At 47.2% G+C, this 10,453-nt stretch overlaps 1 protein-coding gene across 1 annotated transcript; it reads left to right on the top strand.

Moving 5' to 3' along the window:
- Positions 1 to 3,676: 3,676 nt before the first annotated feature.
- Positions 3,677 to 9,952, top strand: RMND5B (required for meiotic nuclear division 5 homolog B). Its single transcript, XM_075600756.1, has 9 exons — positions 3,677 to 4,412; positions 5,758 to 5,903; positions 7,403 to 7,540; positions 7,640 to 7,740; positions 7,820 to 7,986; positions 8,102 to 8,267; positions 8,641 to 8,743; positions 8,824 to 8,978; positions 9,613 to 9,952. The coding sequence occupies exons 1-9, from the start codon at positions 4,274 to 4,276 to the stop codon at positions 9,674 to 9,676; spliced, it is 1,179 nt and encodes a 392-aa protein (XP_075456871.1). The 5' UTR covers positions 3,677 to 4,273; the 3' UTR covers positions 9,677 to 9,952.
- Positions 9,953 to 10,453: the final 501 nt, after the last annotated feature.

Raw genomic sequence — 10,453 nt, 5'->3', positions numbered from 1 at the left:
CCGGCAGGATGCCGGAGTGGCGGCTTCTTCTCTGCCGCCGCCGCTGGTTTTCTGCCGGGATCAGGTGGATGGCCGCTGCTCTCCGCCGCTGTTGCTGATGCAGCCCGTCCAGGTTCTCCAGGAGACGTCCCGAGGAGGGTTGTCGCCCCAGCTGGGCGGGAGCCATCAGAGGATGCCGCTAACTGGGTCATCTTTTCCGCAGCTCGTGAGCGTTGGCCCTGAGGGGCTTCTTTGCCTGACCGCGCACGGTCAGGGCACTGGGCATTATTGTGGCCCATTTGTTGGCAGTGCCGCAGCAACTGCCGGTGCTTCTCCGCCACCGGTGGACTAACCCCAGCAAGGGGCAACGGAGTCCAGAGCGGAGTTGCCTGAGCGCCGGGCTCATTCCAGAGCTTCTCCGCCGCCGGTGGACTAACCCCAGCAAGGGGCAACGGAGTCCAGAGCGGAGTTGCTGGAGCGCCGGGCTCTGGGAGGGGATAAGCGGGTCGGATCATTGCCAGCTCCAGCTGCTCGAGCCGCTCTGCCGGGGACATCTCTCCCAGCGCAAACATCAGGGCCAGCAATTCTGGGAAAAATGGACTGGCCGCGCAACGGCCAATACCTCTCCTGGTGCAAGACTGCCGTGGTTTCCAAGACCACCCGCTCCCTCCACAAGTCTCTGCCGTCCCGGAGCTGGGTCCCTTCCCTGCTCTCCGGGCGGTGTGATGGTTACAGCAGCTGCAGCTGTGGATCTATGCTCAGCCTGCCGGGTTTCATGCTCACCGATTGCTGTCTCTCTCTCAGCCTTGCTGGCTGCTGGTCCCCGCGCCGACGATGCATTCCTACGGTCTCAGTGCCCGGCTCCAGTCAGACGGATGGCCGGCACTTTGGTTCTGGAGGCAATGCTTCTCACAAGTAGGGGAACAGTGAGGAGGTGCCATATCTTGTGTTATATGTTGTACACTGTGTGTTCAATATCTTTAGTCCCAGGAACTTGCAATTACCATCAAGTTCCCACTGGACCAAAGTACCCCGCAGAATACTGTAATCCAGGTCCAGTTCAGTCCCACCAGCTGCCACCAGTTAATTACAAGCCTGTCACGAGAGCTTATGACAGGCTGTAATTTACACCAAAACTATATATAAATATATATATACTTGGGTTTGAACTGGGACGAGACTTAGATATAACAAATTGTATTTATTCCTTAGGATAGGTGTACACACAAAAAATGTACAAATAACAGCAAAATATAGACACTTACTTAAAGATTAGGACAGAAGGCCATCAGGATACAGACTGGGCCACTTCTCCCATATTTCAGTTGACATCACAGCAATACATGCAGGACACATGCAGCAATACCTGCATCATCCCAAGACCTTGCATAAAGACACAGGCCTGATGACATGCAGACATGAAGATCATGAAGACATGAAGAACAATGGGTAAAAGGTAGTTCTGACTTATATATCATTTTAACCTCTTCTTTCCCAGTTACGGCGCCGTGCCGTCTAGCAAAAGTCCCTTTGAAGCTTTTGAAGCTGACTGGGGACTTCCATTGTTCAGTGTGAAAAGTTACACTTAACTGGTTAGTTCCTTTTGGTCAGTTGGGCCAAGCATAAGCAATTAGCAATTTAGCCTTTGATGACCAGGCAAAGTGAATCCTAGCCTTTCCTGCTCATTATCATAACAGGGGGTTTCAGTTTCTCAGAACTCAACCAAAATTTCATATTTACTGCAAATCATTGCCTAACTTCCGTTCCGTAATACATACAAGCAGTTGACATATTAATACATTCCGTCACACCTGACGCTCGCAGAGAGACCAAACATTACAGTGTAATATGAAAATTAATAGAGATATTAATATCTGGCATTTCGTAGCGGTTACATATACAGTGTTTACACTCAAAAGATCGGCTAACTCCCACCAATACAAATATGTAGCGCTTAGCAGGTTCAGCCAAGGACATCTCATAGTATTCTTATATTTAATAAGGTTTTTTTTTATTCCCTTCTTGGGTAGCTCCACCCCTACCCCCATCAATGAACCCTTTGAAGCAGGCTTTTAGCTTCCCGCATAAACAATTAGGTAATTACTCTTTTGATGCTTCCTGGGTCTCGCATAGCAATACCCCTGTGAAGCCAGGCTAAATTCTAGCAGGATGTCCTATTTAGCATCCAACTGGCCCATTCACACCTCCCTTTTGATATGCACTTCCAGAGAGGAAGCTTGCATATCAAACGTGAATAGACTCATATGAGTCACAGCATTTGGTTTCTGGACATTTCAAAAACTGCAAAAAGGTCACTTTATCAAAAATATATGTCCCCCTTATGACAAAGTTATATTTTCAATATGTGGGTACTTGGGGGGTTCCCCTGAGGCTGCACCCCAAGACTCAGGGTCTGGCTGCAAACAGGTATTAACATACTGTACACTAAAAAACCCTTCTGCTTTTCATATTCAACTTCAATTAAGCCCTTTGAAGTCCAGATTCCCTGAAAAGACACAATACAGTGGAATTTTCTTAAACTGTAGCTTATTAACCCCTTATGATCCAGGGTGTGTGTTATGCAGACACTGATCCCGCAACAATACCTTTACACAGGGGAATAAGCATTTTCATGTTATAACAAGGGTTAAATCACTTTTCTGGGCCTCAGCCCAGTTAACCACTTGTCTCCCTGGCGAGGTTAGAGGGGGGCCCTTGGGGAGTAACCCCGTTAATCCCGGGCCAAACCCTCACGTTTGTCACAAATACTTCCTATAATATCCCCCAATATTCCAAACAAATGTTAGTGGGGTTGTGGTCAGATGGGAAGTCTCTGACATAATTAGATTCTAATCTCTTCAGAGCGGGAACTCCTTTTCCTAAATGTTACTTTTATGTCTGAAGCGCTTCTTCCGAATGTGTTATTTGTATTATTTGTTATTTATATTATTATGTCACATGTATTACTGCTGTGAAGCGCTATGTACATTAAGGGTGCTATATAAATAAAGACATACATACAATGGTGGCTGCGTGCCAAAATTAAGTTATTTTGGAGGAGGGTGTTTTCACTCATCTAAGAAATCACATTTGCAAAGTTTGATCCTTGGTTTGCAATACTTTGCTGTCAAATTGATGAAGTCGATGTTTAGCTTTAGCTCATTTCTCATCTGCTGATGAGTGCCAGGTGTGCGATTGCAACTGCACTGAGACAAAACTCACTTCCTTCCCAAGATTTTTGGGTTCAAAAAGTGTGATACACAATGTGAATCCCAACAGTGCCAGAGGCGCCCTGAAGGAATTGCCAAGTGGAAATAAATCGTAGCTGCTTGTTTAGCTTTCCAAGCCTCCTGAACTGCTTTTATGACACCTTTGTTCTTATTTGGTTTCTGTGGTGTGGCTTCTGTATTATGGTTCACGAATGGAAAGTTCACCTCTCCCAGCTTTTTGATTTACTATAACTATACAGTACACTACATGTGTATGTTAATATATGTGCTCCTCCCGCTTTCTTTTCTGTCCCCGTTTGAAATGTGAAAATAGCTTAAATGAAATACAGTGTATGTGTAACGCATTGTGATGAGAGCAGGGTCCTCTTCCTGCCCGGTGCTGTGTGTGCTGCAGGCTGCAGAGACCCCGCCACTGTGCATCACACTCACACAGGAGGTCTGCACCGCTCACATCCGCACATGCGCGAACTTCCGGTGCAGACCGGAAACAGATGGTACGGCGATCAGCCATAGAGAGCAGGACGCGGTGGCATAGAGAGGCCGGTAACGGGGCCGAGAGGCTGCGAAATATACAACCATAGAGGTGGGGGCTGGGTAGAGAGGCCGGTGTCCGGTACAGATTGACAGGGTAGAGAGGCCGGTACAGATTGGCAGGGTAGAGGGACCGGTGCCCGGTACAGATCAGCAGGGTAGAGGGACCGGTGCCCGGTACAGATTGGCAGGGTAGAGGGACCGGTGCCCGGTACAGATTGGCAGGGTAGAGGGACCGGTGCCCGGTACAGATTGGCAGGGTAAAGAGGCCGGTGGCCTGTGATTGGCAGGGTAAAGAGGCCGGTGCCCGGTAGTGATTGGCAGGGTAAAGAGGCCGGTGCCCGGTAGTGATTGGCAGGGTAGAGGGGCCGGTGCCCGGTAGTGATTGGCAGGGTAAAGAGGCCGGTGCCCGGTAGTGATTGGCAGGGTAGAGGGGCCGGTGCCCGGTAGTGATTGGCAGGGTAGAGGGGCCGGTGCCCGGTAGTGATTGGCAGGGTAGAGGGGCCGGTGACGGTAGCCGGTCCTGTGCCGGCATGGAGCGCTGTGTTGGGGTGGAGTGGGAGCTGGAGAAAGTGCTGCAGAGATTCCTGAGCTACGGGGAGAGCAGCGAGAGGAGCCTCGACCAGCTCCTGAGATCAGTGACCGAGCTGCGGGAGGAACTGAGCAACGCCGGTATATACACGTGTGATATAAACGCTATACACACACACATTCGCCATATACCATATGTCTCCATCACTACTCTGATATATAAAATATGTGCAATCACCACTCTGATATATAATAGTATAAATATCAGGATGGTGATAGTATATAGTTGCGTGAATATATATACTGTCACTGCACATATATACTATGATAATGGTATGGTAACCACATTCATACTGGTAGAAATTCTAACCGCACACTGACCATAGCAATAACATTATATAACAAATATAAGTTGCATGATCATATTATTATAAATATGTGATATTGGATCCTAATAATACTGACACTATATTGACAACATATGATCTAGAATCACCCCAACTACACTATAGTTATGCCACTTACCAAGAAGAAAACTCTATATATTATTATAATCACACTGGTAAACTGGTGTCATGATACAGGAGCTTGCTGACAAATATAATGCACCTTTTGTATACTGACAGGATCATTCTGTCTAATTCTGTATCTGGTGTTTATTTCTGATATTAGAATTATACCATGCATAAATGCGCCTGTACATACCAACAGTGCAGTATATTAACACTGGGACATACTTATAGGATGACATGATGAAGTATGACAAACAGGTGTGGGTAGCAACAACATGAACCCTGATGAACACGCTTATCTGGATTCAATCATTACCCTGACACTAGATCATATTGACACTCATCAGATCAAATTGAGCCACAGATGCACTAACAGTAGATCATATAGATGCCATAATACACTGACACGCTAACAATAAGTTGCATCTATTCACTTACTGAAATCGAATTGCATTACTATGTGCTCAGCAGATCAAAACACCCTGATGTCAATTGTAATGTCTCCTTTCTTCCAATGTATTATTTTATTTGATGCACTGTATTTCCCTGTATTATGTATGTTATACTATTTCTGCAAAGCACTGCACTGATATGGTTGGCGCCATAAAAAACATACCATTGTAGGTGAATATGTTTATACTGACAATTAATTGTAGCTGCACTCTTCTCTCCATGTATCACATTTAATTCTCTCAATAAAACATCATTACGTCCTTCCATTCATCTATCAGTTGTTCTTATACCACCTATTTTTCCTCCTTCGCTCTCGCCTGCACCGTATTGTCATCACCTCCCTAACATTACTGTTATTGATACATCTCCTTTTTCCTGCCCCTCACCTGTATTATTCACAGATTTTTGGTGAGCAATAGAAATAAATATTTGATGAATTGAGGCGAGATGTAAAGGTGATTTTAGTGATTTCATATCGTGCTGTTAGAATGGGCAGTCTTGTTACGGTCTTTCTTTTACAGCCCTGCAAGAAGTGCCACTGTCGCCTGCACTCTCGTTAATGATGTCACAGCGCTGCCGTAAAATCAGGGAAACTGTCCAGAGACTGGCGTCTGACCACAAAGATATACACAGTAGTGTTTCCAGAGTAGGAAAAGCAATTGATAGAGTAAGTGTGTCGATTAGGCCTCCCACCCCCCAATGTTAATTTAGGATTACAAATATATTTCAACTAGTTTATTAGGGCACCGGAATGCTAAATAGTTATTAACTAGGTGGGTATTGACCTCACTGTTTAAGGGCTGTCAGACTGTCCCATTTGAAATGGCCTCCTTTATTGGGCTTGTGTCATGCATGGGGGGAACACCGTATTTTTGGCTGTTGCCTCCTCCTTAGGCTGCGGCCAGGCTGGGAGCGAGCGCGCTCTCGTTCGAGCTCCCTGCCGTGAGAGCAGGGGCAGTTTGTGTCCAGCGTAGTTGCACACGCAGGGGGGCGGCGTGCTCGTGACGTCACGTGAGCGGTTCGCCCTCATTGGCTGAACCGCGCACGTGACCAGGACAAGCACGACAAATTCTAAAGAATTTGTCTCGCAAAGCAGCTGAGCGCTCATTGGCGAGCGAGCACACACTGGTCAAACACATTGTCACAATGTGTTTGATCGCGCTCACCCTGGACAAGCTCTAAGGCCTCGGCCAGGCAGGGAGCGGGCGTGCTGGTGCTCATGCGCTGCGCCTTGCTCGGCCGGGCGTTTCGTGGCCAGCTAGGCGCGCGCTCGCCTGGGGGCGTGGCTACGACGTCACAGAGCTGCTTCGCCCTCATTGGGCGAACCGCTCACGTGGCGCGCTTGCGACCAGCAAGCCAGCGTGAGCAAGCGCCTGCGCCCGCTCGGCGCTTAGTGCAAGCAAATTTGAATTTGTCACTCGCAAGCGCGTTACGTGAGCGGTTCGCCCAATGAGGGCGAACCAGCTCTGTGACGTCGTGGCCACGCCCCCAGGCGAGCGCGTGCCTAGCTGGCCACGAAACGCCCGGCCGAGCAGGCCGCAGCGCATGAGCACCAGCGCGCCCGTTCCCTGCCTGGCCGAGGCCTAAGTCTTGTTAAGCGTGGAACACACATCAGACTCTCCTAGCTCATTTCTGCTGGGGCACTGAATATGATTGCCATGCTCCCTCTGTTCTGCTCTAGATTAGTTCCAGGTCAGACTAGAGGAGTGTTGTAGGTTTAAACTGTGCCCCACAAAGAAACAACTGACAGGAGTGTGGTGGGAGATGTTCTGATTTGCGGCTTGTAAGGTATGTCCCTGGCTCCACTTAACTGGGACTGAATAGAGGGACAGAGGTAGTTAGTAGTTTGCAGACCAAGATAAGATCTTCAAAGGCCGGATGTAACCAAGGGTTTAGATAGAGACACAGTAAAGTTGTACAAAGTAGAATTCATGCACAATAAATACATGCCCCAAACAGCTTCCAGTCTTAATTTTTCGTAGCTGAGTCAGGGAGGTGAAGTGGAATGTCCAAGGTGTCCCACATACAGTACCACAGTAGTGACCTCAGGGACACAGCTCCTCCGAGACTTGTTCAGTCCTTGCAGCCTAAATCCATTGTACCATACATTCAATCAACATATAATTAATATGCATATGTTTTTATTGTTTGCTTTGCTGTTTGCAGAATTTTGAGTCAGAAGCATGTGCAGTGGTGTCCAATGGTGCCTGGGAATCCAGAGAGAAGCAGCAGCTAATTCACAGTGCAATTATGGAGCACTTGTACCAACAGGGGCTTCTGAATGTGGCAGAGGAGCTCAGCCAGGTATAGTGTGAATGTTTGCTACTAGTAACTGGCATCTGCTCTCTGCCCAGCATATACCCAAGGCATTAAACTTACTATGTTTTTTTTTTTTTTTTGCAGGAGTCGGCCTTGCGTGTTGACACGAGTTTTAAGCAGCCCTTTTTGGAGCTTAATCGAATCCTGGACGCTCTGCAGACACAGGATCTGAGACCAGCCTTGGAGTAGGCATCACCGCCCCTCGCTATACACTTTTCGTGTGTCTGAAAACATAGTAAATTTTTCTTTCCTTCTGGGTTACAGGTGGGCAATTGCCAACAGACAGCGCCTTCGAGAGTTAAACAGCTCCCTGGAGTTTAGGCTGCACCGTCTCCACTTCATTAGCCTTCTCAGTGGTGGGCCGCACAAGCAGCTTGAGGCATTAACGTACGCACGTCAGTTTCAACCCTTCGCCCAACTCCACAAGCAAGGTAAGGGAGCATCTAGTCTTGTACTTGTGCAGCAGTCTCTGACAGAGGTTTACTCTGAACCCAAAGGGACACACACACATCAGATCTGCAACCAGTGACTCTGCTTCTGCCCCAGACATTCAGGTGATGATGGGCAGCCTGGTCTACCTTCGGCACGGGATTGTGAACTCCCCTTACTCCCATCTCCTAGAAATGGAGCAGTGGGCAGACATCAGTGAGCAGTTCACCCATGACGCGTGCTCCCTACTTGGTCTATCAGTGGAGTCCCCTCTCAGTGTGGGGTAAGAAGCTTGTCACAGGAGCATATATCTATCTCTCATTGCTCAGCGTACCTCTTAGGCCGAGTCCATGCTCCCTGCTTGCGCGCTGAGGCTCAGGGAAAGCGGGTGCTTTCCCTGGCCTTGCGGTTGCTTGGTGGGCGCGTCACTGGCCGGGGGCGGCCCAGTGACGTCACGGAGCTGGCGAACCGCTCACGTGACCGGCCTGTCGCGCCGGCAAGCGGGGGAATGCGAAAGCGCAGGTGAGCCCCTACTAAAGCCGCTCTAATTGCGGCTGTAGGGGCTCAGTGCTGAGCGGGAGCGCGCCTCAGCACGCTTCCGCCAGCAAGTGGTTAACATGGCCGAGGCCTTACTGGTGTTTTTCTCCCCTGCTCAGCTTTGCCTCTGGTTGCATTGCTCTCCCTGTCTTGATGAACATTAAAGCTGTTATTGAGCAAAGACAGTGCACAGGAGTCTGGAGTCACAAGGATGAATTACCAGTGAGTAGTTGCCTTTTCGCAGTGTCTACTAGTGACTGACAGCTTTGCTCCTCAAAATAACAAGTTCTGTTTCATTTCAGATCGAGATTGACCTGGGCAAGAAGTGTGGGTATCACTCTGTCTTTGCATGTCCTATCCTGCGGCAACAAACCTCTGACTCCAACCCACCCATAAAGCTTGTATGCGGACACGTTATCTCCCGAGACGCTCTGAACAAGCTGATAAACGGAGGGAAGTAAGTTTCTTGGCCATTTGTGCCTGTACATATTATACAAAAACAATGACTGACTAACAAATGTCCATCAGTCTGTTCATTTTGCATCATAGCTTATTCAGTAGAAAATTTCAAAGGGACAGAGTAAGTCTTTCAAGCCCTGCCTGGTACATTAGTTGTGCCGCTCTTTCTTTCATTTTAGGAACTAGTTTCCTTGTTCTTGAATTAGTAAGACACTCGAGAGCAGTTAGTATTCTGAGAAGGGGCCAGTTGAATGGTACTCCTGTGCAAGAATAAGATAAGTAACCAGACTCACGAGTATATAATAGTAATAGGGTATGTACATTATAACCACCCTGCAAGTCAATGTGCTGGGCCCTAGTCCTAAGATAAGTCAATATATTGGCCCCTGTGACTGAAGCACTGACTGAGATGGTCATTTTAACATTATATATATATATATATTATATTCCATCAGCAATAAAAACAGCATATATTAGTGTGAAAACATCCGACGACGATAACAGCAAGTTCTGAATACCTGAAAAAATGCCAATTTGCTGAAGGGCAATCTAATTCTATATTTAGCTTTCTATAGTAACGTCGCTCAATAACCCTGCTCCTAACACCAAGCTATATCCCTTTACTCCTCCAGGTTAAAGTGCCCGTACTGTCCTATGGAGCAGAACCCAGCTGATGGGAAACGCATCATCTTCTGACACTGAAGGCAGAATGTGTTTGTTCTTTAACAGGGTTTGCATTTGTTTTATTGGCAAGAAGGTTCCAGCAACAAGACTATTGATTGTCTAAACATCTTTTATAATAGGAACAAATACTGATCCATTCCCCAATACAGGGAATCCTTCAACACCTTTGTGATTACCCGAGACGGGCAAGCGTTATGCTATTGGTGGGGGTGTGTGTAAATATTAGCTTAGTCACGGAAGAGATTGTTTTATGGATACAAATAAAAACAGCATTTTAAGTGCATCATACTTGCAGTCCTACAAGGACTTCAGAACTGGGTTACTATATTTATATATTTAAAAAAAAAATGTACATCAATTCAGTTAAACCTGTTCTCTGCTAGAAATGTGTTGTAATCCTCTTTGGCACAAAGGGTGGTGCTGGAGCAGAGCTTGGATCTGAATTCATTTAAGACCAGCAGCTCCATTTGGATATTTCTGTATCTTCACACATTCCTGGATCACACTGACAACTACCCTAGAAGGTGCTGTATTCCTGTGTCAGGGTCAGCTGCTCAACTACCAGATGTCATCAAAACAGGCCTTGGCATAAAATCAGTGGATGAGGTGGGGCTATAATCATATTTCACACTGTTAATAGGAATGCCATAAATGTAACTCCTACACAGCACCGTAATGTTACAGAAGCCCCTGGCAATGAAAGGATTAGGCTGCGGAAATAACAGGCTTTTAAGCTTATTTTAATGTTAAACATGACCAAGTTCAGACCGTAAGATCAAGCAAAATGCC

The sequence above is a fragment of the Ascaphus truei genome, chromosome 5, assembly GCF_040206685.1.
Source record: "Ascaphus truei isolate aAscTru1 chromosome 5, aAscTru1.hap1, whole genome shotgun sequence".
NCBI classification, from domain to species: Eukaryota; Metazoa; Chordata; class Amphibia; order Anura; family Ascaphidae; genus Ascaphus; species Ascaphus truei.
This window is presented reverse-complemented; position numbering and strand designations above follow the sequence as displayed.